The sequence below is a fragment of the Pongo abelii genome, chromosome 2, assembly GCF_028885655.2.
Source record: "Pongo abelii isolate AG06213 chromosome 2, NHGRI_mPonAbe1-v2.0_pri, whole genome shotgun sequence".
Taxonomy (NCBI): domain Eukaryota; kingdom Metazoa; phylum Chordata; class Mammalia; order Primates; family Hominidae; genus Pongo; species Pongo abelii.
In genome coordinates, this window is record NC_085928.1 from 101,452,327 (window position 1) to 101,480,053 (window position 27,727).

Sequence of the window (27,727 nt, forward strand, 5' to 3'; positions counted from 1 at the left end):
TCTCTTGTAAAGTGACCCCAAATGCAGTGATTTACATGTGTTTCAAGAATTAGTTGAGATCACCTACTTATCGGGGGAAAGTCTCTCTCCAAGTAGCTGCTTGTTTTAACAACAACAACAACAAAAAAAGCCCCATTGCTAGCTTATTTGTACCTTGTCATTTATTTTTGGGAAAACTGCCTTTTTAATATGTTTCATAATATATATGGTTTTGTAGAAAAAAGTTATCCTTTTGATTCTGGTTAAGCCATTTGGCTTAATATATTTACTATATGGGTATGAACATTTTATAACATATATATAACACTAAAGAACAATTTAGTGTTCAAAAACTAGATTGCTTTTTAAGAATATTCCATGAACAGAAGCAGTAAAGATTCTTCCTGGTAGTTTAGTTAAGCCTTCTCTCAATGGAATTATCATCCCCTTCTCTTCAGCACCCTGTTTTTCTTAGTTAAATTGTCTAAATTATCTGTGCTGAAACTTTGAGATAAATTCTTTCCCATTGATACTTCGTATTATAAAAGACAGACATTTCCTGAGTACCTGATGCACGTGGGTCTTTGCCATCTTTGCTGGGAGAAATCATGTCCTAAGACCACTTTAAATCATGTCTTGAAAGATTATGAATTTAGGTAGAGAGACTTTTTTAGAATAAAATAGCCTTAACACCATTTGGTTTGATTGTGTTGTGGGGAATGAAGGAAATAAGGATCGAAGTTGCTGAAAGGCTTCACCTGGACAGTAACCCCTTGAAGTGGAGTGTGGCAGACGTTGTGCGGTTCATCAGATCCACTGACTGTGCTCCATTAGCAAGAATATTCCTAGACCAGGTAATCACAGATACCTATAATTTTTAGTAATGTCTCTTTAGCAATAAATTATGGATGTAATAGTCAACAATTTATTTACAAGTTTTAGGAAAATTGTTTTGATCCAAAAGAAAAGAATTGTCTTAATTCCATTTTTAGGAGTCAAAGATGATAAAAAGTTATTTATCAGACTTGCTTCATAGTTGAAGGAGATTATCATTGCATTCCAGTTTTTCCTAACAATTTGATTCCATCCCTGCAATATCAAGCATACCATGCTTAATTGTCCACATCTTTTCAAAAATAATGATTTGCTTGTTTAAAAAACATAGCATCTGTCACATTAGGCTCTGGAGTGGTGATAAGTTTTAAGGCAAGCTTGCTGAAACACAGTCAGTGGCCTTAAACATTGAAATGTTTTGTTTAGAAAATTAGGGAGGTTCAAGAGCTTATCGGGTTTTTATGAATGTTACAGAGTAGGAAAACATTGAAGTTGATAGTTAATCCTTTGTTTCAGATTTAGAAGGAACCCTCTAAAAAGATGGCACAATTAGTTGCCAGTTACATGGCTAGTCAGTTTACTAAATTTCTATGGGGAAGAGACTCTGTGGAATGGATTCTTATCCTTGGTAAAACTTTATTGTCCTCAGTAAAACTTTATTAATTCTGAAGCTTCATTAGTATGGAAGACTATGGAGTCACTTAAAAGGAAGTATGTGATACCTAAGACGAAAAAGTAAGGAAAGGAAAGCATAGGGATTCCAGTTTTGACAAAGCTAAAGTGAGGAGAGGCTGTCATGATCAAGCTGCCTTTCATGTGCACATCACAGATAATTTGTCTTTTATGCTTTAACAGGAAATTGACGGGCAGGCCCTGTTGCTCCTTACCCTTCCCACTGTTCAAGAATGCATGGACTTAAAATTGGGCCCTGCCATCAAACTTTGCCATCACATAGAGAGGATCAAGTTTGCTTTTTATGAGCAGTTTGCCAACTGAGAAGAACAACCAAAGTGAGCTGGATCTTTGAAGCACAAATGCAGCAAATCCTCCACCCTGCTTTATAAGTGGAGCTGGAATAGTCCTGGGGCTCTGGGGCCTGCAGGTATCAGCTTGCTCTCTTTGCACTTTCGGGGAAGGAGGACTCACAGTGAGGAAGCAAAAACTGTGCACAGAAGTGGATCACCTGCTGGTGGAAATGTGGACATCTCTTGTTCAGCAGATGGCAGTTTTAAAAAAATAAAGGTTGTGAGGAAAAGACTTATATAAGAAGAAAAGCATTTCCAGTGGTGTGGCCTGAAAACAAAGAATAACCTAGGCTGCTGGAAAGCACCCTTTTGGTTGTTTTCATTCTGTTCCCTCCCATTGTAGATTGAACTTTGTTCTCTGCTTTCTTTTTCTTGGAAAGAGAGGACCTAGCTTTAAGTCAGCACTGATTTGGCACTGTTCCTAAGGCATATCAGTGCTTCATTGTCATTGTGTTTTTAAGCTTTTTAAAATTAAAACAGTTCATTTTGGGGATGATTATGTGGCTCTAGGGTTTTGAATGTATAGTCACACTTTGATCATTTTAAAATTGATTCTTAGGAGTTCCTTTGTTTACTACCTCTGTTGATAATTGAGCTTACAGCCATGTATGAGGTTTTTTGTATGATGCAATTTTTAAGCTACATGAACACTAAAATTATGACAGAATTTGAAGGGGGGGGAACTGTTTGCTTTCTTAAAAGCATTATATGGGGCACTTACACCAGTTCCTTAACTGACCTGATCTGAGAACTCTACTGTTACTGTTCTCCATCTTGACCCAGCCTGGGCTGCCTGTGTTAAGTAACATCACCAAGACTGTTAGTATTTCCATTTAATTGCCCTCTTCTTATTCATTCTCAGAGGGACTTCAGTGACTTTTATTTTGTGTTTACTTTTCTCTAGAGTTGTTTGTCTACCTCTGTTTCATTTCTAAGGTCTTTACTTTGGGTGAAAATCAGTAGGTGTTCCATGGACCCACAGCGAAGCCCATTTGCCCTTCTTTCCAGGTGTCTCCAGTGTAGAAGCACAGCACAGAAAACATGTTTTGGAGGGTAACGCAGAGCATGGAGTTTCTGTAGCAGCGTCCTCAGTGGCAGGATAAATACTGAGACGTGGTTAAGGATTCTGGAAACCTCTTTGCCTAGCCACACTTAGACTTTTTTCAGCTAATCCTTTAAATTGAATATAATCTTTAGTCCGAGGATTCCCATTTAAACAACTCAGTATTCTTTTAAGTGTGTCTTTTAGCCCAGCTCAAGTTAACATGAAACTCCAGGTGAATTTTCACTTATGATTCCATTGCTAGCTATTATAGAATAATAGCGTTTGCTGCACTATTCTAGTCATGAGGAGTGAGGAAAAACATACATAGGTTGTCTCCCTTAAATGGTTTGCTTTGCTGAATGTTTTTTTATCCTAATCACCTGCAAATTTATAACCCAATCATTCTTCCTCAAGATTTGAAAATGTTTTAATCCTGCAAACTGGCTCTCAAATATAAGGAAATATTACAGCAAATTTTAACTGATTGTGATTTTTTTTTCCCATTCCCCACCACCCCAACCTATTTTTGTGGACATTGGCGAATAATCTGGAGCCTGTCTTCATTGGGTAATTCATAAACCAACTTAACTCAAGCCCTGCAACTAAATCATACATTAAATCATTAACTCTTCGCTTAGGTTCCTACCAGCTCTATCTGGGAAGAAGCTTCATTTAAGTAAAAATTAATATGTTTGAAACTTAGATATCCAGTTTTTAAAAATTTAATTCTGTGTCTGTGGAAGAGAAAGATATATAGGGAATGCTAGGGAATAATTAGCATTAAACATTAAGCTTTCGGTGGGTAGTGATGGTAATCTTGCTTAATGAAATTTCCTGAGAGTTCAGTCAAGGTACAAAGGAAAAGAGGGCCCCTTGAGGAAGAACAATGGAACAATTTCTGGAATTAATGTTTAGGGCCTCGTGGTATTATCTTATTTAGGAAAGTGAAATATATTTCCTATAAGAGGGAATTTAACAAACACAAAAACAATGAATGCTTTATTTTGTCTCTCTTTTGACTTCTCCAGAAATCACAGAATTAAGAATCATCTCCCTTCACAGGTGAGGGGATGAAGGCCCCGAAGGGCGAAACATACAGCCCTAAGTAGTCTCTGATCTGAGTAGAGTCAGAGCCCAACAGGCTTGTTTATACCATGATTATTCAGGTTCAGCCTTCTCCTAGAGAAAGGCTGACTCTAAATGGTCAAGTAAGTTGAGTTTCCCTTAATATTTCTTGCATTCTTCTATTAAGGCATAGTTTATTAGGCAATTGCATAAAGAATTATGTCCCCCAGCCCCGACTCCCATATATTATGTAAGCGAGGATAATTGGGAATTTAGCACAGGGCACTTTTTTAACTTAAAATTTGGACTTAATTTACCTCACAAAGCTGCTGGGACTGGGCTGGATAACAATGATGTTCTGGTTACTGTGATGCTGAAACAGATTTCAAGCCAGATAATAGCTCACCATGTTGGGGTAAAATGTTGGTATGTTGCACACAGGTGCAAGAACTTTGTTTTTTAGAGAGACCAACTTCTTAAATGTGTAACTGTTACATTGTGAAGGGACTGCATTTGTCTGGATTTCACCTGCAGCTGAGCCCACAGCCTGCCTGAGGTCAGAAAATTTTTCATGACCCATTTTTTTACCCTGAATTGACAAGTTTAGAAAACAGGTTAATGGACTATTTCATCCTTCTGGACTTTGAAAAGCTGGCTGACCAATATTAGACTATTACTGCTACATTAGTGTGCTAGGGAAACCTTTTTGCTGCACATGCAGATTTTTCTGTGACATTTTGACTCGATTTTGAGGGCCTCTGGGAACTATGCTGTTTTCCTTTGTAAACCATCTTCATCCTTCTCATTTGAAGCAGAGTTGAAGTGGCTAACGCAGGGAATGCATTTATGAAAGCTTGCACCCTATCTGCCTTTGTTCAGCAATGCAGGTGGCTCCTAGCATTTATCTATGTTATAGATATGTGAGGTCAGGGAAGGGTACTTACTAACCTCTGGAAAAGATGAGCTTCTTGGTAAATATTTATTGACTTATGGTAGAAGCAAACATAGAAAACTAGTTCAGAACTTAGCCTTAATATGCCTTTTCTCCTGGAAGTAAAATATTCTCACTGTGAGTGAGAAGACATTGGATCTTAGCTTCCAGAGGACCTGGATACACTTTACTTGCTCTCTAGTACCAATTCAGTCACTAATGTGGTACCTGAATACAATTTAAAAGCTTTAGGAGGTCTTAGGTAGGGTGGGACGCAGAATCATTTCCCTCTCTCAAGCCAAAAAGTGTTTCTGAGGGACACATAGAACATCAGGCGATCTAGATGGGAACATTTGGGAAAACTATCATAGGCAATTATATTTCCTTGGCACCTATATCACCAAAGATTGTTCTATTTGAGACACCATTTACTGGTTTAATTGATCAACAGTGGAACACACCCTGGATTTGAACTCAGATCCTGTATATTGAGGATGTGCCGTGTGTGCACACACCAGTTCAGAAGTGTTCTGTGTTACCAGTAGGAAATCTGTTGGTCTTATGAAGCTAAATGAGAAAAAGGCATCACTACCAAAAATGAAGTATAAATCTTGGTGGGGACCAGATGCCCCCTTTTCAAGCTTGGATTTCCTTGCTCCTGGGTCCACTGTAAGCAACCATATGTTTGTCATGGTGCTGACTCAGAAATCGTAAGACAGAGAGCCTCCTGCAAAACCAAAAAGAAATGTTACTTTCCTGCGATTATAATTCTTCCTTGACTTTGTTCGCTTTAGATGTTTTACTAGTGAGTTTTGATGACTCCCACCCCTTATGTGAGAATGTGCATACTTTGGAAACTTGAATTTATCCAAACAAGCTACCTATGACTTAGAGTTTGGGCATAAGTTTTAAATTCAATGCTCAGTCCAAATGGATCTGGTTCCAGGCCCATTCCAAGGGTGGTTCCAGGGCTGTTTTTTCAGTACTTGTCCCAGACCACACAGGTAGCCTTGTTTCTGAGGGCAGCTTTATGGGGAGGTGTAGAAGGTGGTGGGCGGCAAATGCACTGCAGAGTCATTTTCTTGGGTATGGTGTTTAAGAAGCCTGAGATTTTCACAAGAACCAGCAAAACCAGGAGTGGAGAGTTGGGGAGATAGAGAAGTAGGCCTAAAACTCCCTCTTCTTGTGTCTTTTTTGACTTAATACACCATTGGGTCTGTCCTGGTGCTATGGCCTATCACAAAGGACTGTTTTCAGAGAGAAGCAAGCCACAGCCTTGCCAGATAAGTCTCCAACACCAGCAGAAAAGCACGGACCCTGATCTGTGGGAGGCAAGGGTCTCCCATTATTTCTGGAGGCAAATGGTGAAATGGTGCCACCATTTGCTGATGGGGGTGCCTGTTCTCAGGATGTGTGGAAACTCAGGCCTGAGGGTTTCTACATGGTTTATTCAATCTAACTGCATACCTAGCTTGGCAGAATGGAGGTGGACAAAAGTGCTGAAAGGATGAGGGTAGGCTTTTAGGGCAAATCAAGTCACAAAGCAGATGACTGAGGGAGGTTACAAAGCTTAGGCAGAGTTAAAGTTGGGCAGTCCGTTAGCTCCTTTTGCAAGAATCTCTGGAGAAGGTAGTTTGAATGTTTCTCTTGAGATTTTAAGTGCTCATTTCTTTTCCCCTCCCTTCCTTTCTTCCTTTTTTTTTTTTTCATTGAATATTCTCTGAAGACAATCAGAGGCCTGCCAGGGAGGGACTCCTGGCTGGTTCCAGCACTGTCCTTAGGCCTCTTTTTAATACTAACTTGTTGGAACTGATGCACTTTGTTTAATGTATTTTACCTTTTTTTTTTTAAAGCTGCTCATTTAGAACAAAATCAAATGCTTATTGCATTGTATCCTTCCTGCTTGCTGTTTTTCCTCTTAATTTCAAAAGTTATGCATTGAAGATAAAAGTACACTTAAGAAGTATGCACAAGAATACCTATTAAAATAACTCCCATCAAGTTTGATGGTATAACTTCAAAGGATTAAAAAAAAACTATTTTGGATTAATATTTTGCGTGTTTTTTTTTGTAAATATGATTGTATATAAACTGGTGGTACGTTATGACAGTTTTAAGTGGTTGTGAGAAAACTAAAGAAAACAGGTCTTAAGCTATGTTTAACCTTAACTTTGTGCTGATTTGACAGCAAGGAAGGCATTTTGGCCAGAGTAAATTTTTTAAAACTTTCCAGCGGGACCTCAGAGAATCATTTCCAAATGGATGAGAAGTTCCTTCCTACTTTAATAAAACTCCAGAATTCTTCCCCCTCTCTTGCTGTCTCATCCTTTATCTTCTGGATTTAGGTGCTTTTTAATTCCAGTTCAGGAAAGATAGGAAGAGTAGAATTTCCCCACAGCAACCTTGCTCCTGGCATTGGGGATTCTGCCCCTGATCTCTGAAGACTGCTTCTTGTTTGTTCCTCTGTGAGCCTTAAGGATTCCTCCACAGCTGGATGTGCAGAACAATTCTTTGTCAAAAACATCACTTTTCAGCTCTGTGTCCAATTTTCCTTGAGCTGTCTGTGTCTTCAAGCAATCAATAGTCTCCTTATGCCCAATCATAATCTCTTCTGCTTTAAGACGTAGCCTCTTGTTTGATTCTCTCTAAATATGTACTGTTAACTGTTGAGCATCCTCATAAGATCCCTCTTAGACTAAAAGACAGTCATGCAATTTTAATTTTCCCTTATCCATTTATTTTCTTAATCTGTATTTGCCCACGGCCAGTACTTGTGGAGAGTTTAAAATTTTATAAATTAAAATTCCATTTAAATTAAGCATTTTGTCACATGTTCTCTGTACCAGGCATTATACTGAATTTGAATTGAAGGGTAAATAAAAATAATTCCTGCCCTCAGGAGGCTCACATTTAGCTGCGGGAGAGAGACATGTGTACAGCTGTCAAATTTAGCAGTCTGAAAAGTTTTGGTGAAACAGTACACACTAGGTAACGTGGGAGCAAGAGGGAGACGGAGGTCAGAAAGGCTTTGACGCATGAGGAGCAGTTCATGGAGCAGGGAAAAGGGAATGGCATCCATGCAGCTAGAATGGTACATAAAGGCACAGAGGTGTGAAAATGTAAGAGAAGGCTGGAGAATTGCATTTTTATTCTCTAATCAGGTTAATAGTCCTGTTCACCAAGAAAGCTTTTAGGTAGCATTTAACCCTCTTAGGTAATTGGAATCTGGGGGGCTATTTAATAGGAAACTTTTTCCTAGAGATGATATTTACTGTTGAAAACATGTAGCTCAGTGTCAACTGGACTTACACCATGTGTTCACTGACATTCTGCAGCAGGAAGGTCAGTGGCTCTAGAGCACCAACAAGAGGGTATCCAGAGAGAGCCCAGATTGGGCTGGGAGAATGGATGACAGAATGGGGACTCAGGGTCTCGTTAAAGGCAGAGCACAGGTTCTGAGAAGTTGGAAAGGGTTAGGTGGGAGTGTGTGTGTGCAGGGGGATGTTGGAGCCTGGAAAATACCAACCATTTGTCTTTTACACTCTAAAGGTAGTTGTGCTCCCCAAGTGAATAAGGTGGGACATGTGCACGTCAGGTTTTCAGTGTGAAACCTGGTATATTTCAAAATGAAAGTGATTGGATTCAGGTGACCATTTAAATTATGTCTATGAAAAAAGAAAATAGACTTGGGGCCTTGATAAGCCTTTAGCTAGGGAAGTAGGAAAAAGACTCAAATGTCTGGGTTGGAAGGAAGACTCCTGTGCTCAGTCTTAGATTATTTTCCTTATTCACTTCAGAATAATCCAGGCTGCAAACTATTGGGCCCCACCCCAGAACTACTGAATCAGGATCTCTGAGGGTGGAATTCAGGAATGTTAATAAATTCTCTAGGATATAGGGATTTGCTTTAGAGGGAAAAATAATTTGACCACAGGCCGTCCCAGCTCCTACCTCCGGACCTGGAGCTCGTGATTCCCAAGCTCTCATTCCGGTCTGCGGTGCCCGGCTCACTTGGCCTGTCTACCTGCGGGCGTGGCGGGGTTGGAGAGGGGAGTGGGACCCGCGACCCCGCCCCCTGGCCCGGCCGGAGCCCCGCCCCTCGGGGAGTGGGGAGAGCTGCTGCGGCCGAGGCCCGCCCCAACCTTGGCTGCGCCAATCAGGCACTGCGATCTCAGACGTCGGGTTACGCGCGGCGCGGAGTCGGCGGCCGGGCGGAGGTACCGGCTCGGGCTTCGGCTCCGGCTCCCGGCTGCGGGTTTGGCGGCGCTGCGCCGGCAGGCAGCGAGGCCGGGCGGGCCCTGGGCCCTCGCGCCCCTCCCGCGAGGCCTGCCATGCAGGGCCCCGCCGGGAACGCGAGCCGGGGACTGCCAGGCGGGCCGCCCTCCACAGTCGCGTCCGGGGCGGGCCGCTGCGAGAGCGGCGCGCTCATGCACAGCTTCGGCATCTTCCTGCAGGGGCTGCTCGGCGTCGTGGCCTTCAGCACGTTAATGCGTGAGTCTGGGACCCCCGCCCCTCCGGAGGCCCTGCGCGGCAGCCGCGGCCCGGCCCCCCTGGAGGCCCCTCCTGCGCGAAGAGTTCAGGCCTTGGGACCCGAATTCCTCCTCCCCCGCAAACCCAGGCTGGGTATTCCTGCACTAGGGGTAGCCCGCGCCCCTCCCCTACTCGCTGTGGCCTCCAGCCAGGAGTGACCCTTCCCCTTTCCACCTTAAACGTCTGTCTTTTGAGACGCCAGTCTAAAACTCGCCTACCTCCCACCTAACCATCTCGAATTGTTACCCCACTTCCCAGCCTGGAGTCGTGACCCCCAAGGGTGACATCCCCTTGTCCGCCCCTTCTCAGGGGCTCTTCGTGCTTAGAACCCACATCCCTCAATCTCCAGTGCGATGCTGAGCTCTTTTCTGCCCTTTCACTCTTCAGGGATTTACCTTCTCCGTTCACATTTAAATCCTGCTACTTTGCATCCCTCTCAACACCTGGAGTGTTAGGGCCATGCCTTCCGTTTCCCAGTACCCGCCTCCCTCTCCGTGGCCTTTCTTCCTTAGCTTTAGTTTCCCTTTTGTCAGGGTAGGACCCACCCAGTCTGCCTTCTTCCCCAGATCCCCTTCCTCTCATTTCTTCCGGAACAGGCCCACCTGTTCCATCTCTGTCCCAAGCTTTCCTAATAAGCCGCATCTATAGCTTCCCCTGGCTATTCCTTTTCCACTTTTATTCTTTATATTTTAAGTTTCCTTTTCCATTAAACTTGGGCACCCTAGTGGCTGAATAGAGAAGGAAGCCCCCACCCTGTTGTCATGTGTGCTATTTGGGGAGGGGGGGGGCTTCTGTTTTTCATCGTGTACCTCCTTCCCTTATTAAAGTAACAAGAAGTTTTGCTCGGCATTTAAGCCTAGGAGTGCCCTTGTGACTGCGTTTTAGGGGGAAGGAAAGGTTATAACTATCTGTGCAGAGTCATTAATTCCAAAAATGACTTGTTCTCAAAACTTCCCCACTGTGCTTGTGTGGACAGAGTGGAGAGTTCCTGCAGAAAGTATGCTTTGGGGTACTCAGGAGGGATCTTGCAGCTGTGTGCCTTTGTCTTGTAGGGTCCAGTTGCTGGAGTGGCCACCTTGCTTGTTTATAACTTGGGGTTTCTTTGAGTGAATTCTCTCATGCTTTAAGTAACCCTGAAGAGGCTCTGATCATGGATACAGCGTTCTTCTGGTGGCCTGTCCTTGATAAGTCTTAAAAGTGCCCAACTCTCTATGTTTGCCACTTTTTCTTTCCTTTTTAGTCCCAACTTGCCTTGCTTTTTCTCTGCTAAACAAATACCCACTTGTTCCCACAGTAATAATTTGTGACAACTTAGCCAAAATCCGCTGCTGACTTGGGCGCATGTACTGTACGTGTGTGTGTTTTAAAGACATGGTGAGTGGATCTTCCTACCCCTCCTACTTCTCTGTCCTCCAGACAGCCTTCCTTTCTCTCTGAAGGAACTGTAGGTTAAATTTTTATTTTGCTCCCTAACCTGAGGTTTCTTAGCCTAGCTCTGGCTGTTTCCATAGGTTTGATTGATGCTGATGGCCCGGCTTATCCCCTAGGGTTTAACACTTGTGATTCAAAGAAGGAAATGTGACGATGACAGGGCAGAGTTGCTCGCAGCTGAGAAGTGTGTCGGGTTGAATGTGTTCTGAGTGGAGTCTTCAGGGACATACTCACTTCTTTACTTAATCTTCAGCGTGAGCACATGTGCAAATCCCACTGTGGTTGGTACTTTCTGCGTGCAGAGATTGGACTAGAAAGCAGTCTCTTGTTCACTGTGAGGCTTGACGTGGACAGAGTTTGTGGAAATGGCTGGTGGGTCCTGGGGTGATGTGGGTAGGAGTGATGGGGAGAAGAGCTAGAAAGGCTAGAGCTATGTCTGCTCTGACACAGAAATGGAGGTGAGAGCAAGAGCCTCCTCCCCCTACCTAGAAGCAGACAGAGCAGGCCAGGGCAATGGCACTCTGGGAGCTGGACAAGGAGAAGCCCACTGACTGGGATGCAGTCAGGGTGGGGCCCTTCTTATCTCTCAGATTTCTTGGTCCTGTTGAAATAGAACTGCAAGGCTTTTCCTTCTTGAACTACTGGGAAGAGGAAGGAATCTCTAAGGTGGGAGAGGAAAGAGATCAAGGTAGCCTTAAGAAAGTACATCTGCGAGCCATTTGGCTTTGTCCTGGGCTTTTAGTCCTCCCTCCTTCTCAGTCTGGCGGAGCTGCCAGGAGGGGCGTCTGTTGAAGGCCAGGCTCCCCTGACGAGGGTCCCCCTCGCAGCCCTGAGGGAGGGAAGTTTTAGTGTGTGTTAAGGTGAGGCCACTCCATCCTTCCTCGGTTCTGTTATCTTCAAACATTTTAAATACCAACCAGTCTGTTCTGAGCAGTTTAAACAGCCGCTATCCTTTGAGGGGCTGTTTTTGAGATCACAGTCTTTTCCCTTCTGAGTACCCATGGCCCTCAAGGCAATGGGCTTGCTGCCTCTCTTCTGGAACGCTTCCCCAGTCCTGATGGCCAACACTGGTGTTTCCTGTTGGACCAGCTCTGACTGTAGAATGAACCCACTTCTTTGCAGATAAGCTGTGAGGTAATTTTCCTTACTTCACCTCCCTGATTTCAGTGACCCCTCAGACCACTGTCTTTATGTTCCTTTTTCTATCCAGAAAAATCACTCTTTTCTCCACTTACACGTTGCCTTGTTTTTTTTTGTTTGTTTTTGTTTGTTTTCTTGTTTTTAATCTGGGGAGGTTTGTCCTGAAGGAAGATTACTTATATATATTAATGTCTCTGGGGAGGATTCTGGTTCTGCAAGAATTTATCATTCTGGTGCTTTGATAGACTTCTTGCTTTGCTATGTAGGGTTTATAGACCCTCTCGGTCCAGGCAGTTGAGAACGTATATGCCAGGTCATACATGGTAGCCCATTCTTCAAGCTGCATAAACACAGACTGTTACAGGCACCACCCACACACATGTCCCAGTGTCAGCACTGCCTTGTTGAGTTGGTGGGCTTCCTAGAGGCTCCAGCTAAGGTACCCTGTGTACGCAAGGAAAGATGAACATACTCAGAGTCAAGCTTCTGAAGATACTTTCCACTTAGAGTTTTCTGAAGTGTCTACTAGGTATCTGCATAGAAAGAAACACTTTAAACGAGGGGGCTTTGTCATAGTCGGCCTGCCAAGCAATTCCTCATTTTGGTGGTTTTGTCTATAGTCTGTGACTTGACAAAGTTGCTCAGCTAGGGTCTCAGCAGAACAGAGCTGAGCAGTCCTAGAGCTCAGCAAACTGTTCCAGTGCAGGGTGGCCACCCAGCTGTCAGCCAAAGGTCGTGTTGGCCAGTGTGTGTGTTGGCATTTGGGGGTGTTTACTCTCAGGACATGTGAATGCAAAGCAAACTCAAGCCTCCCTCACCGTGCACAGTCAGGGTTCTGGGCTGAAGTGTAGACAGAATTGGTTTTTAATAAAACAAGCCTTTTGAGAGCTTGGATAAATCTGCCTGCCTATTTTTGTTGTAGATATGGGGGCTAGCCAGCTGGGAGAAGTGTGTCCATGTTTTACAAAAACACTGCTGACACTGAGAAGTGATAACTTTTTTCCTGCAATCCAAAGTAAAATCACAAACCAGTCCACTCAGCTTTGATATCTTAAATGAGAGTTTCTGGGGTTTTCTCCATGGTAAACTGGCCTCCCTATGTGCTCTGCGTGAACAGACTTGTGTTGGCACAACCTTCCCTATGATCACCTATCCCCACCCCATCCTGGTTTTTATCTCTAAAAATGTCAAACATAGAAAAGATGAAAAATAATACACTGAACATCTGTCTGCCCTCTACCTAGATTTAGCACTTGTTCACATTTTGTCACATTTGCTTTATCTCTTTATGCTTTTTTTTTTTTTTTGGCTGAGCCATTTGAAGGTAAGTTGCGACCAGCATCACACTTTACTGCTAAATACTTCAGCTAAGTCTCCCCAAAATAAGGACAATCTCCCACATAACCACAATTTCATCATCACACTTAAGAGAATTAGTAATAACTCCATGATATCATCTCATACCCAGTCCATAGTCACATTTCCCCAAATGTCACAAGTCTTTTATAGCTGGAGTTTTTAAAAGCTGAGATCTAATCAAGGTCCACACGTTGTGTTTGGTTATGTTTTCAGTCACTTTCATTTCTAGAAGAACCTCCTCCTACACATACATGCACACTTTTTTTTTTTTAAATGTTTCTGGCTTTTTGAAGAGTCCTGGCTGCTTGTTATGTGGAGTGCCCCACATTCTGGAGTTGTCTGGGTGTTTCCTTGTGGTGTTTGAATTGTTTCACCGACCCCTGTTTTCCTGAGTTTGGTCTGGAGCAGTTATTAGATTCAGATACCCTGTTTTATGGCAAGAACACTCCATAAGCGGCGCTGTATGTTTCATGTACATTCCACCAGGAGGCATGTGACATCACGCTGCCCCACTATTAGTGTTAATAAGGTTGATGACTTGGTGATGGTGGATGGAAGACCTCTCAGTCTCTCCCTTGTAAAGGGAGCAATTAATAAGGGATCTTCCCCTGGGCAATTAATAAGGGATCTCTGCAGTGATAATACTTTGAGATCATGTGAATACTCTGTTTCCCAGTAGCCTTTCACTCAGTGATCACCTCCTCCTGGTAAAATAACAGAATACAGTGACAGCTGAATTGGAGCTGGAGCTCACGAGTGAAGGCACCTGTCTTTGGGTCTGGAACCCAGCACAAACTCAATCAATGTCGCTGTCCTTCCCTCCCTCTGGAGTGCCAGCACGGGCAAAGGAAGAACACCCCTTTTTTCATGCCAGGCTGGTGTTGTGGCCAATGTTAGCATGCTGGCTGGCTCAGAGGTTTCATTTTTAGAAAGTTTTCAAGTTTTCTAAATGTTTATTTATTTGGTAGCATTTATCCATAATGGCGATCTGCTGCTTGATTTATCATGTAACTTCATTAATTTCGAATAAAATCAGGACAAGAGGAAGTTGTCTGAATTAGGGGACAATCTGAGTTGTAGAATAACTTACCAAATGCATTTTTTTAAACTTTTGAATACCTCTGTTGGCCGCATGTTGCCCTGTTGGGGCCTCTCATGCTTCCGCTGCTTTAATACCTGTTTAAAGTCTTTTGCAGTTAGTATATTTGCACAAACATGAAGATTTGTTGAAGGGGTTTTACAAGTGGTTAAAAATAACGGGATCCCTGGCTCTGGATCCAGCCTGACCCAGCATCCATGTCTGCTTTGCTCTGCCATGTGGTGCCCCTGAGCAACTTCTGCATTTCTCAAAGCTTCAGTTTTCTCCCCAGTAACATGTGGATAATAATCTGTCTTTTCTGGGGCTATGGAGATGAGAAAGAATGTATTTGAGGAAGCTGGGTTGGTGTCAGGCACATGTTAGGCCCTTTTTGGGGGTGTGTCTTCATCCTTGTTATTACAGTGTATTCATGAGTTGGGCTGAAGAATGTTTCACAAGTGCTTAAGTAACTTATTTTCTGAATTAGGTTAAACATTTCCCTTTCTTTCTTGTTTGTACAATGTCTTTACCTTTAGCCCTCTTCACAGAGTGCATGGCAGTGAAAAAAAAAAAAAAGAAAGAAAGAAAAGCAACTTTAGCCCAGCCAGCCCAGTGAGTGTGAATCCAGATTAGCATGTGCCAAAACCAGGTGGCTTTCATGGCCAAAATAATCTTCCTTGACCTAACCTTTCTTGTGTTTTTACCGGCAGGGCCCTCATGTGGGCTCTGAGAGAGAGGGCAGTGGGTGCCTGGGGCTGCCCCACTTCCAGGTGATGAACCTGCTTCAAGTCGCTGGCTTTTCTTTGCCCAGGGCCCATGGTAGTAGGTGGTGGTGCTGGCCCCTGGAGCCGGCCTCTTTCCTGCAGCCTGCTCTTCACTGAGTTCCCAGCATGCCAACCCCCTCACAGGAACCCTGTACAGAAGCGGTCAGTGAGCAGGTGAAGTGTCTTGTACAAGGGCTCCTGGTTAGTAAGTGCAGAACTGAAATGTAAGCCGGGTCCCTGGGACCCCAGACACCCTGAGCCACTTCCTCTGTTGCCTGCCTGCTTTTTCCACCCCTCTTTCCACACAGGTGCACTGTCTGATTACTCTGTATCTGTGGCCACTTCACCTCATTTTTTTTCTATCTGAACAATTCTGATTTTTTTTCTTGATAATTATTTTTATTTAAGTAATTTTATTTAAAGCATTATTGTTTTATGACTGTTGATAACATTAAAAATACAAATTTGAAATGACTCATCAATCATTTCATGCATACATGAGTCACACCCTAGGTCTGCTTTTCTGGGCCTTTGTGAAGATTTTCCTTGGCTGGGCAGAGGGTGGTGATTCCACCCCAAGGCTGAGGTCTAGCATCTGAGGCGGAGGCACCCCCGCCCTACCCCAGAGTAGCAGAAGCAGGGAGCATGGAGTCCCTTTACTCGCTGGTGAGGAAGGGTCTGCAGGGCTCTGGGTGGCTTCAGGTTACCTGCTGAGTTTCATGGAGTTCGTTTCCCTGTTGGTTGCCATATGACTATAAGGAAGGTCGTTAATAATCTTGAGGTTTACCCAGAAGAATTATCCTTTTCCTCGTGTATGCATAGAAGCAGTTGGTGAGTCTCTTTTAGATTACTCCACTGCTAGGGAAGCTATCCATTGAATCCAGAGTTTTTCAGCCTGGCACTGTTGGCACTTTGGATGAGATAATTCTTTCTTGCGGGAGGCTCTCCTGTGCATTGCAAGGCATTTAACAGCATGCCCATCCCGCCTCTACCCACTAAATGCCAGTAGAATCTCTCATTGTGACAACCAAAAATGTCTCCCGACATTGCCAACTGTCCCCTGGGGGCCAAATCGCCCCTGTTTAAGAACCATTGCATCGGTTCAGTTTGTGAATTCCTCAGCAAACTCATATTTGCTCTAGAAGAACAGATTAGAAGGTCAGTGTGTTGTTTCCAAAGTATAAGAACAGTGGACTATCAGGATCTCTTAAGTACTTTGGTGCCAAGCCCACTATTGGATGTTTCCTTGACGAAAAGCTGAGACTGGTCCCCAGTCCTTGAGGGGCTCACAGCTGGAACAGGCTGTGGGCAGGCGGGCAGGCAATTCCATTATAGCATGAAGAGGATTGTAGAAGCTTGAACACACTGGAGAGGGGGAATGAGGGGTTCCGCCTGGGGACTCGAGGAAGTGTCCCTGAGGAAGCTCCACCTAAGCACCAGGCTAAGGGCTCTCAACACGGAGCGGGTGGTAAGAGCAAAAGTTCAGGTAGAAGAGACCAGCGCTGGAGAGGGTAGAGGCAGAGGGTCTCAGAAAAAAGAGGCAGTGTATTCAGAGGTTTTCCAGAGAGCCTTATTCCATTTCAGGCCTCTTTTACGGGTGCATTTAAAGAGGATGAATTAAATTATTGGGTGTCAAGTCAGGGTCTGCATGTACTGCATGCTCCATTTGTATTATTTCCTTGAGAACCTTTCTTTTAAAGCAGGTTTACATCTCATGTGGCAGCCCCTGAGAAACATAGACTGTTTATCTTTGGGGTCACAGAAGAAGAAACAGGGACCCAGTAACCGCCTGGCCCCCATCCTCTTGGTAGTGCCTTCTGAGCTAGACGGTGATGTGGACAGACATGCCGTGCTCGCCCAGGCTTGGGCATTTAGTCCTCACACAGCCTAAGAAGTAGGGACTGATAGTATCTCCGTCTTATAGATGAGGAGATTGAGTCACAGAGAGATTAAGTAACCCACTCAAAGTCACACAGCCAGTAAGTGGTAGAGCTAGGCAGTGTGGTTGTGCAGACCTTCCATTTGGATAGTAACAAAGCCTCTCCTTGTTGTTAACTAGCTTTTATGGATTGTCTGCCATAGTCCACACAGATGTGGAGAAGGTAGAGATACTTTCAGCCTGGATTGTAAGCAGCTCTCGAGGTGTGGGCACAGATCGCCAGCTTAGGCAAGCCCTGGGAACCACCGTCGCCCACTGAGCACGGTTGCAGGCTTGGAGGGGTTGGGCTTTGCTACAGAACATCTCTGACAGTAGTTCAGTTGTTGGTACATTCTAAAAATTCTGTACCTACTACGGCAGGATTGTCATGCATCGAAGTCGCCTTAGTGCCTGTGAGAAGCCTTCTCCGTTGACTTACTACAGCCCCATCTGAGCATCACATGCCCTCCTGCTGCATCTTCTGGTTTAGTGTGCCCTCTTCATTCTAAGGGGCATTTTGTGCCATAAGCAGGTTCCACTCAAGCCATCTTGGGGAGGAGGAGGCAGAGGCTGGTGAGCTCAGCACACTGAGGGCAGGTTTCATGGTGCGGACATTGGGTGGGGTGGCACGAGAAAGGAGGGAGAGGCTGGGGATACCCCACCAGTGTTTTTCTTGGCTTTAAAACTTCTTTTAAAGACGTGATATTGTGTATTCATGGTTTTTCCGGTCACCAACCATTGATGGGCATCAACAACTTTCATGCTTTTTCTTTATTTCTTGTATGCAGAGTAAGTCAGGACACATACAGGGCCAACTCTGCTTTTTCATACATTCATCTTACTTAAAATGCTTCCTCTGCCAGGCTTTTGTCTAGTCCATGGGCTTTTCCAGGCCTCTTCAGCTCATCTGTGTTCTTCGTGGGCTTTTCCATTTTGTTAGAAGACATCTTCATTTAACAGTATGAAATGACATAGAGGCATGAGGTAGTAACAGTGCATTTAAATGACGTAAGCATGACACTGTCCTATAGGAATAGTTGAAACACAGCCACATGGTGCATGCCACGTCCTTTTACCCAGAGCCCTGTGCAGTGTGCAGCATTGGATCATTAGAGCAGCTTTCTATTTGGGTACAGAGTTTTGGGCAAAAATATCTGCAGGTGGTTACATCGAGCAGGGCTTTCTGTACTCAGTTTATGTGCATCCCGTCTTCACATGGGGAGCAGTGGAATATGTCGGGGAGGCTTGCTCAGAGCACATTTAAGCAAGCATGTTACTGACCTGGCTACTCTTCACTTGCCAGGGCTTGGCCTTGGGGGTGTCTGAGGCAGCCCATTGTATGTTACAAGTCTGCTATTCCATTATGCCCTGACCCTCAGTCCAGGCCCTGGAGCAAAAAGGGGGTTCAGAAGCACGTGAGAGGCTGGAGATGAGGGACATGTGTTACGGTCCTAAAGACATAGTGTAGGGAGATTCAAGTGTTTTTTTCCTGTCAAGAGCCCTAGCTTTATTCTGCCTTCAGATTTCTTTGAGAAACCCCATCAATTACTGGCAAAAAAAAAAAAAAAAAAAAAAAACTGATTCTGTTATATGAAGTTAGAGCAAACAGGGATGCTAAATTGCCTATTAATCCATTTAGCAGATTACATATTGAATTTTTTCCCAGTGTGTTTAAATAAATCATCTACTAATATTCTAAATAGGTAAAAACCTTCAGGAAAATGTCCAGCACACATGCCATAGTGTCACCATGAGCTGGGTTGGAATGTTGCTGCTACGGACAGGACCTTATCCTGGATGCAGCTGTTTTATAGTGAAATCTCATTCTCCCAGTCACGGAGGTCCTCAGGCCAGGCTAGTGTGGATGTGGTGATGGATGAAGTTTGGTCTGGGGCGATATGAGGCATAAGGGCAGGGAGACGGGTGGTGGGTAGGAGAGGCACTGTCTCAAAGCATTTGTGAACTGCTGAGCCCTACCAGGGAGCTGCTTGGTGCTTGTTCTCACTGGCTGTAGCTGCTGTGGTGCCCTGTGTGGTCCTTCTTAGTGTAGGTCTAAGGCAGCATACTTGTGTCTTGCAGGACAGCCAGGCTCCTGAGCCTACTGCCCCCATCCTCCTTTTCCCAGCTTTTCCTGTGCCACAAACATCCAGTCTGTGTGGTACAGAATAGGCCTCTGCCTGTGCCTGGGTCCGGTCCACCAGCCAGGCTGTGCTGGCACACAGTGCCACCTGATGATGCTGTGGCGAAGTGCTCCTCCAGTCCAAGTTTGCTCCTGAGCAGTGAGATCTTGGGAGGCGGAAGGAGGCTGGGATTATTTTCTTTTCTAACTACTAAGTACTTCAGCATGCATTTTCTAAGGACACAGGTGTTCTTTTATGTAACCACAGTATAATGATCAAAATTGAGTAAATTTAACATTAATATGTTATTAACAATCCACAGTCCCTGTTCACGTTTCATCAATTGCCTGAATACTGTCATCGCTTTTTTTTTCCTGGTCCAGAGGCACACTTGACATTTAATTGCCACATTGCTTTAGTCTCCTTTAGTCTGGAATTGTTCTTTAGCCTTTCTTTGTCCTTCCTAGCCTTGACACGTTTGAGAAGTATAGGCCAGTGATTCTGTTAAATGTCCCAGATTGGGTTTGTCTGATATTTTCTCATGATTACATTCAGGTTACATGGTTTTGGCAGGCTACTGCCTGCATATGTGATGCCATGGCCTACTGAGTGCCTCGTAACCCGAGGTGCCTGGTGTCAGTTGATTCTAGTGTTGGTGAAGGTTTCGTTGATAACTGGGGTACGGTCTCTCCTCCAGCTCTCTCCACTGTGAAGTTACAGTTTTTCCCTTTGTAATTAATAACTGATTTACAGGGAGATATTTTGAGACAATGTAAATATAAGATCTGGTTTCAGTCTTTCTTGGAAAGCCTCCCCCATTTGGAAGGGAGCCACAAATACAGAGTGAAGGTCCTCCAGCCAGTTTTTGATCTGGTAACTCTCTGGTGACGAAACTGAGTCACATGTGTAGAGTACTCATTACGTGTCAAGTCTTGTAAGTGCTTCACGTATGTCAACTCATTTACTTTTCATATTATTCCTATGAGATGAGTACTCATATCATCTTACTTTACACCTGGGAAAACAGGCACTGAGAGGTTAAGGCCGCTGTCTAAGTATGTGACAATCACTGTGTGGCAGAACTGGAATTCAAACCCAGTGGGCCTCACTGCAGGGCTGGGGCCTTGCACCCCCTGCCATTCTGCTTGCCTGCTGCCATGTGCAGCATACACGTGTGCTGCTTGACACACAATGCTGCTTCTCTGACCTCTGCATGTTCCTGTCCTCTGCATGTGGAGGTCTTAAACACCATTTGGTCCCCACTGTCCCTAACCTGCTTGATTTTTTTGACTGAGAGCCTCACTGAAATCTTTTTTCTAGGCATGATAGACAGACTGGGAAGAAGCCAAAGGCTTTTCATTTTGAGATTGGAGTCCATGGGCCTTGTCCTGGAAGCCAGAGGAATCTTTCCTATGTGGATAAATTTAACATTTGAGCCTGTGCTAAAGGATGAGGAGGCTTTTGCCAATGAAGGAGTAACAGATAGAGAACTTGCCCATCTTCTGTAAGCAACCAGAAAACAGGCCAAAATATATAAAGCAACTTTGCAAATATCAGACAGCAGGCATCAAGACAGTGAGCCTAAGGGAAAAGAAGTAATGAGGTGAGCCCTATGGTCTTCCTGCCAACATTCTGCTGGAGGCAGTTTCCAGATCTCAGAGCAGCGAGGAGGAACCCAAGCGAAGCCCAGCAGTCTCGCTGCATTGAGAAGACACATCTGAGGAGGCCAATGCAGTTGGAATTTGCAGGGGATAGTACAGAGGAAAAAGAGCTATGCAGAAGGAAAGCTCTCCACCTTAGCTTAGGGGTCTCCTCAAGACTTTTTATGAACAGATCTGTTGTGTAGGGTGAAACTCAAGAAGCAAATTGAAGAACCACTGCTGGAGAACTGTAAGTGGAACTACGTCCAGGATGGAGAGACATTTGAGTTCTTTCCAGATAGAGCAGAGAGACATTGTTGAACACCTGGGACATCCGTAGACCCCTCAAAAGAGTCATCAAGCCTTAATATTAGGTTTCATCTAGCTCTAGAGAAAAGAGTACAAAGTTTAAAAACAAGCCTTGAAACCATGTACAAAAATTAAATGGAAATAGGTCACAGACTGGGAGAAAATACTTGCAAATATGACTATCTGACCAGGTGCTTATAACCAGAATATGTAGAGAATTCTTAGAACTCAGAAAAAAAAATGCAATTTAAAAATTGGCAAAGGATCTGAAGACATTTCTCCAGAAAAGATATACAAATGGCCAATGAGCACATGAAAAGATGCTCAATATCATTACTCATCAGGAAAATGCAAATTAAAATACTGATGAGATACCAATACATACCCACAAGACAAGAATGGCTAAAATTAAAATTGATGAACAATACCAAGATTAGAAGAGAATATGAACTCTGGAACTCCTATGCATTGCTGATAAAAATGCAAAATGGTACAACCACTTTGTAAAATTGTTTGAAAGTTTCTTATAAAGAAAATGAAATGTACCATACAACTCAGCAGTTTCACCCCCCGAGATTTACCCAAGAGAAAAGAAAACACATGGCCATAGAAGGATGTGTGCATGAATATTTATAGCACTTTCGTTTGTAATTGCCCCAAACTAGGAACAGTTCAAATGTTCAACAACACATGAATGGATAAACAAATTGTAGTATGTCCACATAGTGGAATAAATGTCAGCAGCTAAAAAGGAACAAACTATTGATACATGCAACAACATGATTGAATCTCATGGTTGAGTATGCTGAGCAAAAGAAGCCAGATAAAAGGAATACATACTGAATGACTCCATTTATATGAAATTCTAGAAAAGGGAATTCTAATCTATAGTGACAGAAAGCAGATTAGTGGTTTCCTTGGGGTAGTAGGAATGGGACTGACTGCAAAAGGACTTTTTGGGTGGGCGCGGTAGGTCACGCCTGTAATCCCAGCACTTTGGGAGGCTGTGGCGGGTGGATCACTTGAGGTCAGAAGTTTGAGACCAGCCTGGCCAACATGGTGAAACCCTGTCCCTACTAAAAATATAAAAATTAGCTGGGCGTGGTGGCGGGCGCCTGTAGTCCCAGCTACTCGGGAGGCTGAGGCAGGAGAATCGCTTGAACTCGGGAAGCAGAGGTTGCAGTGAGCCAAGATTTCGCCACTGCCTTCCAGCATGGGCAGCAGAGTGAGACTCTGTCTCAAAAAAACAAAAAGCAAAAAACAACTTTTTGGGTGATGGAAATTACTGTATCTTGATTGTAGTAGGGTTACATCAGCATACACATTTCCCAAAACTCACTGAACTCTATGCATAATATAAGTACATTTTTGTTATGTAAATTTTACCTCAGAATTGTTTTAGAAGAGAAAGGGAAAAAAAGCCTTGAAATGATCAAGCTGCTCTACAGAGTTCACTGCTTGCCCAAATAAGTGCTCACTAAAGGCAGACAAAATTTAAACACTTAACAATGTAACTAACAATCATGATGTATAGCCCCAATCAACAATTTCTAGACAGGTTAGATAAAGAAGCAGGAAATTGTGGCCTATAGTCAGAAGAAGAATCAGCTAATATTAATAGACCAAGAAATTACAGAGATTTTAGAATCACCAAGAAAGGACTGAAAAACAGTTAAAAATATGCTGAAGTTTTAAAGAAAAATAAGCACAATGGAGCAAAGCAAATGGAACTTCTAGAACTGAAAATACAATTTCTGAAAAATTCATGAACTTATAAACCAAAAATTAAACTATGAAAGAATAGCGTATGTGAAAACATAGCAACAGAGCTTTATAAATTGAAGCACAGAGAGAAGAAAGTCTTAAAAAAAAAAACAAAGGAACAGAGCCTTAGTGACCCATAGGAAAATATCAAAGGTCTAACGTGTAATTGGATTTCCTAAAGAGGCAGGGGAGGAAAAGGCAGAAAAATGTTAGAAGAAATAATGACTGAACATTTTCCGAAGTTGATGAAAATTATAAACTCATATCTAAGAAGCTTGATGAACCCCAGGCAAGATAAACGCAAAGAAAATCACACTAAGCCATATCGTAATCAAACTGTTGAAAAACAGATGATAAAAAGAAAATTGTAAAAGCAATCAGAGGAAAAGAAGACATTATATACAGAGAAATCAACACAAGAACTAATTTGGACTTTTTGTCAAGCTATTCAAGCCTGAAGACAATGGAACAACATCTTTAAAGTCCTTAAAGTAAAAGCCTGTTAATCTAGGATTCTATAGCCGGTGAGAAATACCTTTTATAAATGAAAGCAGATTTAAAAATTGGATGAAAGCACTTTGATCCTTCCTCAAAGTAGGTGGCTCCAAACCTGGTAATGACCATTCCAGCTCAGCTCCTTGGCCCCTTTGTAAGTTTTGACATCTTTAGTTACCATGTCATGAGTTAAGTGGGATAGTAACAAGTTACAGACGTTTGGAAGAAATTGAGTTGCCTTCCTTAGTTGAAAACTACTTGCCACCGCTACAGTGAGAAGCAGTGCAGGAATGTGGTTTTAGGCTCCTAGAAGCCATGCTGGGAAATCAGCTGCTCGCGGCGTCTCCTGTTTATGATGCCTCTCTCCATCCTCCCATGCACTGCTGTGGCCGACTCTAAGTGCCAGGTCCTAAGCCCTTCTTCATACCCCTCCGTGGCATCATTTTTGTCCAAACTGCCCTTGTTAGCAGACTCCTCATTGCACTGATAGGATACCCCTTGTTCGGGGGAATGAGAAACCAAATTTAGCTTCAAATAACTTTTTTGGTTGTTGAAATAGAATAGGGGAAAGGAAATCTCCTTTCGGAGTGGACAGAAACACTGTAGTGACTACTTCTAGTGCCTTGTTCTTTTTGCCTGCCTTGAAGAGGCGTTAGCCAAGTAGGTCAGCAGAGAGCATGAGCGTGTCAGCCAAGACTGAATTTGAAAGCAAAGCAGCAGCTTCAAGTTCCCCCTTGAAAGATGCATCCATGCCACATCCAGTAAAAATGTCCTGAGAACTTAGAATGACAAATGTTGGCAGGTCGCCTCCATGATGGACCCCAGTCATCCCCACTCATGATGTTCACACCCTTGTATAGTCCCTTTCCACGTGTCAAGGTTAGTTTATGAGACCAGTAGAATGTGCTAGAAGTGAAGCCACATGGCTTCCGAGATCAGGTTATTATGAAGACTGCAGCTTGCATCTTGAGGGTACTTGCTTGCTTGCTCCCTGCTGGGTCCCTTGCTCTGGGGAAAGCCAGCCGTCATGTCTTGAGGACATTCAGGCAGTCCTGTGAAGAGACCCACGTGGTGAGGACCTAAGGACCCCAGCCCCCAGCCCTGTGTGAGCCTTCTGAGAAGCGCATCCTCCAGCCCCAGTCCAGACTTCCGGTGATGCAGCCCTGGCTGACAGATTGGCTGCAGCCTTGCAAGAGAACACAAGCCAGAACTACGCAGCCAATAGTAAATGTTTACTTCTTTAGGCCATTGAAGTTTTGTGGTAATTTGTGACACAGTGGTACAAAACTAACATAGCAAAGCTGTGAGAGAAGTTAGGAAACTTGATTCCTGTTCTCTAAGAGTCCATAGCCTGCTTAGGAAGGTAGACCACTTGAACAAGTAACTATTCTAGGCTTGTATGCTAAGTGAGCAAAGACTGATTCAGGTATATTTACCTATTGGGCTTATCAATTGGATTTCATCTTAGTGAGCAGGGCTGTCGGAATCCCAGAGTGGTTTATAGCATTGCTGTTCCGCCTGAGTTCTTTCTTATTTATTTATTTAGAGACGGAGTCTCACTCTGTGGCCCAGGCTGGAGTGCAGTGGTGCAATCTCAGCTCACTGCAAGCTCCGCCTCCCGGGTTCACGCCATTCTCTTGCCTCAGCCTCCCAAGTAGCTGGGATACAGGCACCCACTACCACGCCCAGCTAATTTTTGTATTTTTAGTAGAGATGGGGTTTCACTTTGTTAGCCAGGATGGTCTCGATCTCCTGACCTCGTGATCCACCCGCCTTGGCTTCCCAAAGTGCTGGGATTACAGGTGTGAGCCACCACGCCCAGCCCTCCTGAGTTCTTGAAGGTAGTTTAAACAGGCTCAGATACCAGCAAACCTGTCATCCAGAGTAGGAGTTAGCTACTTTTTCAGTCTTAAGGATTTCAGAGAGGCGATTTGTCATATTCTTTTTTTTTTTCACATTTTCTATTATTTTTAATTGCATATGTGCCTTACCCTTAGCAAGCCTACCTGATTCTCACTGTTTACTTTTTTTTTTTTTTTTTTTTTGAGACAGAGTTTCACTCTTCTTGCCCAGGCTGGAGTACAATGGCGCCATCTCAGCTCACTGCAACCTTTGGCTCACTGCAGTCTCTGCCTCCCGGGTTCAAGTGATTCTCCTGCCTCAGCCTCCCGAGTAGCTAAGATTACAGGCATGCCCACCACATTTGGCTAATTTTGTATTTTTAGTACAGACAGGGTTTCACCATGTTGGTCAGGCTGGTCTCAAACTCCTGACCTCAAGTGATCCACCTGCCTCGGCCTCCCAAAGTGCTGGGATTACGGGCATGAGCCACTGCACCTGGCTTTACTGCTTACATTTTAACTGGTAGGAAATCTGAGTTTCTATAGTCCACAATGGATTGGTGAACAAAGATGAATTTCAAACTATTTTTGTTATATAATGAGCCTTTGAGTTGCATGTGGGAGTCAAACAGAAGCTAATATTGAAATAGCCAGCTCATTCCATGCATAGTGACTTTCTACACATTTTTGGTCTTCTCAGTTGTGTGGCTTTGTTTCAGTACCTCCTTTGTAAGGTGGCAGTTGATGGATCTTCCTTTTCCTACGAGCCGTTTCAAAGGTACCAGCAGCTCCAGGAGCTCTGTCTCCAATGCTACGGGAAAGGAAGTGCAAATGGAGCTTGGCTACGTCTTCATTCTCTGCTGTGAGCACTCCCACTGGGTCTTTCCCCAGCCACCTGCTCTTCTCCTGTCCCTAGAATGTGCTGAGACGCAGTCACCACTCTCCTGGTTCTTATAGCAGATGGTTTGGTCTTTTTTTCTTTTTACTTATAATGAATATGTAATAATTGTACATATTTGTTGTTTGGTCCACTCTTGACTGTTTTAACTCTGCTTTCTCTGGTTCTGTGCTTGCCCACCCACATCTGGTCCGTCTTGTATAGCATCAGGTGTGTGAAGCTAAGTCTCCTGCAGGTGGCTTGGTGAAGAGCACGTCAGAAGGATGCGTGCTGATTGGGACTCTCACCTGGTTGATGCACACCGTTGCCTGGTTGGAGAGTCTGAGGACAAGTTGGAGGGCCCCACCCGGGCCCTAAGCCTCCTTTTATCTAGGATCTCATGAACTGTGCTTGGCCTTTCTGAGTGGGAGCTGGCATAGCAGACCTGTTTCAAATGAGAAATAGCAGGGCCAGAGCATGCTGATTCTCTAGGGTTGATTTATGTACTTTCTAGAATTTTAGGAAGGCAGGAATCAAGGAAGACACCATTGTGATACAACTCCAGAAACGTCACCCATCAAGCCCCTCTCCAGAATTCCAGAGGCTCAGGTGGCTTCCCCGCACTTAATGTAGCTAGGGTTCGGAGCCCTCAGAGAAGGAGGCTGGCTAGGAGGCAGAGCTCCTTTTCCACGTGTTCTTTAAGCAAGCTCTCTGCCAGCCTCATGCCTTGGGGTGCTTACCATGCGCTCTGCATGATAGGACAAGAGGGGCAGAAAAACTTAATTTTATGGTGCCTTTTATGACTTCCATGCCATGTGATGGTGGTTTTTCCAGCTCCTTTGTGGAAGGAAAATTTGAGAGATCCAAGTAGAGAGATGAACAAAGTGAGCACTGGGAGTTGAGGAATCCTATTCTGACTGAGACTCTCCCTTTCCTCACACAGACGGTGTTCCCAGTTCTCAGAGTCTTGGTTTATTTACATTGTATATCCCCCTGTACTGGTGTACATGCTTCTTGTGTATCACCTGTTCTTCCCTCCTGGTCCTCCTGTTCTTCCTAAGTGGAGGAGAGGCGTCAGTAGCTGTGAGAAGAACCTCAAGGCTCCTGAAGTATCCATCAGACCACTCTGGAAGGGATTCCCACTGCCAGCCAAGGAGGGCTACAGATATTTTAGCTCATAGCGGGTGATGATTCCTTAAGGTCCCAAGCCTCCTGGCGGTCGAAGGCTGCCTTGGCTGCTGTCTGCTGCCCTGTCTCTGGCCACCTGACTCTTAGGCCTGGGGACTGAGGACATGAGCTCTGTTGTTTCTCTTTTCAGATTCTGCCTAGTTACACAACTTGTATGGTTTGAAAAGAGAAGACTCTGGGTGCCAACTTCATTGGGCTGAGGAGCTAGGGCAAAGGTCTTATGTGTAATTTAATAATTCTGGTGTCATGAGAAGAGCTGATCTTCCTTTAATTGTTCTGCCTAGCATGCTTATTAATTCTCTTCCATCAATAAAATTCTAAGGTAAAGCCCAGTGTTCCCAGAAGAAGAGTTTTTTTGCTTGAGTAAAGGTGTAGCACCCTCACAAAGCCAGTG

The 27,727-nt window shown here is 44.0% G+C and overlaps 2 protein-coding genes across 10 annotated transcripts in view; both read left to right on the top strand.

Annotated features, from left to right (window-relative positions):
- SFMBT1 (Scm like with four mbt domains 1) overlaps positions 1-3,363 on the top strand; it is a 147,740-nt gene extending 144,377 nt beyond the window's left edge. For all 9 annotated transcript variants that reach the window (XM_054552076.2, XM_054552071.2, XM_054552077.2 and 6 more), the window contains 2 exons: positions 705-833; positions 1,669-3,363. In XM_054552076.2, coding sequence (XP_054408051.2) covers positions 705-833; positions 1,669-1,809 — 270 coding nt within the window. In that variant the 3' untranslated portion in view covers positions 1,810-3,363. The remainder of the gene's footprint in view (positions 1-704; positions 834-1,668) is intronic.
- Positions 3,364-9,070: 5,707 nt separating this feature from the next.
- The window catches only part of STIMATE (STIM activating enhancer), a 67,070-nt gene continuing 48,413 nt past the window's right edge, over positions 9,071-27,727 (top strand). Inside the window, exon 1 of the mRNA XM_009238918.4 lies at positions 9,071-9,370. Coding sequence (XP_009237193.3) covers positions 9,211-9,370 — 160 coding nt within the window. The 5' untranslated portion in view covers positions 9,071-9,210. The remainder of the gene's footprint in view (positions 9,371-27,727) is intronic.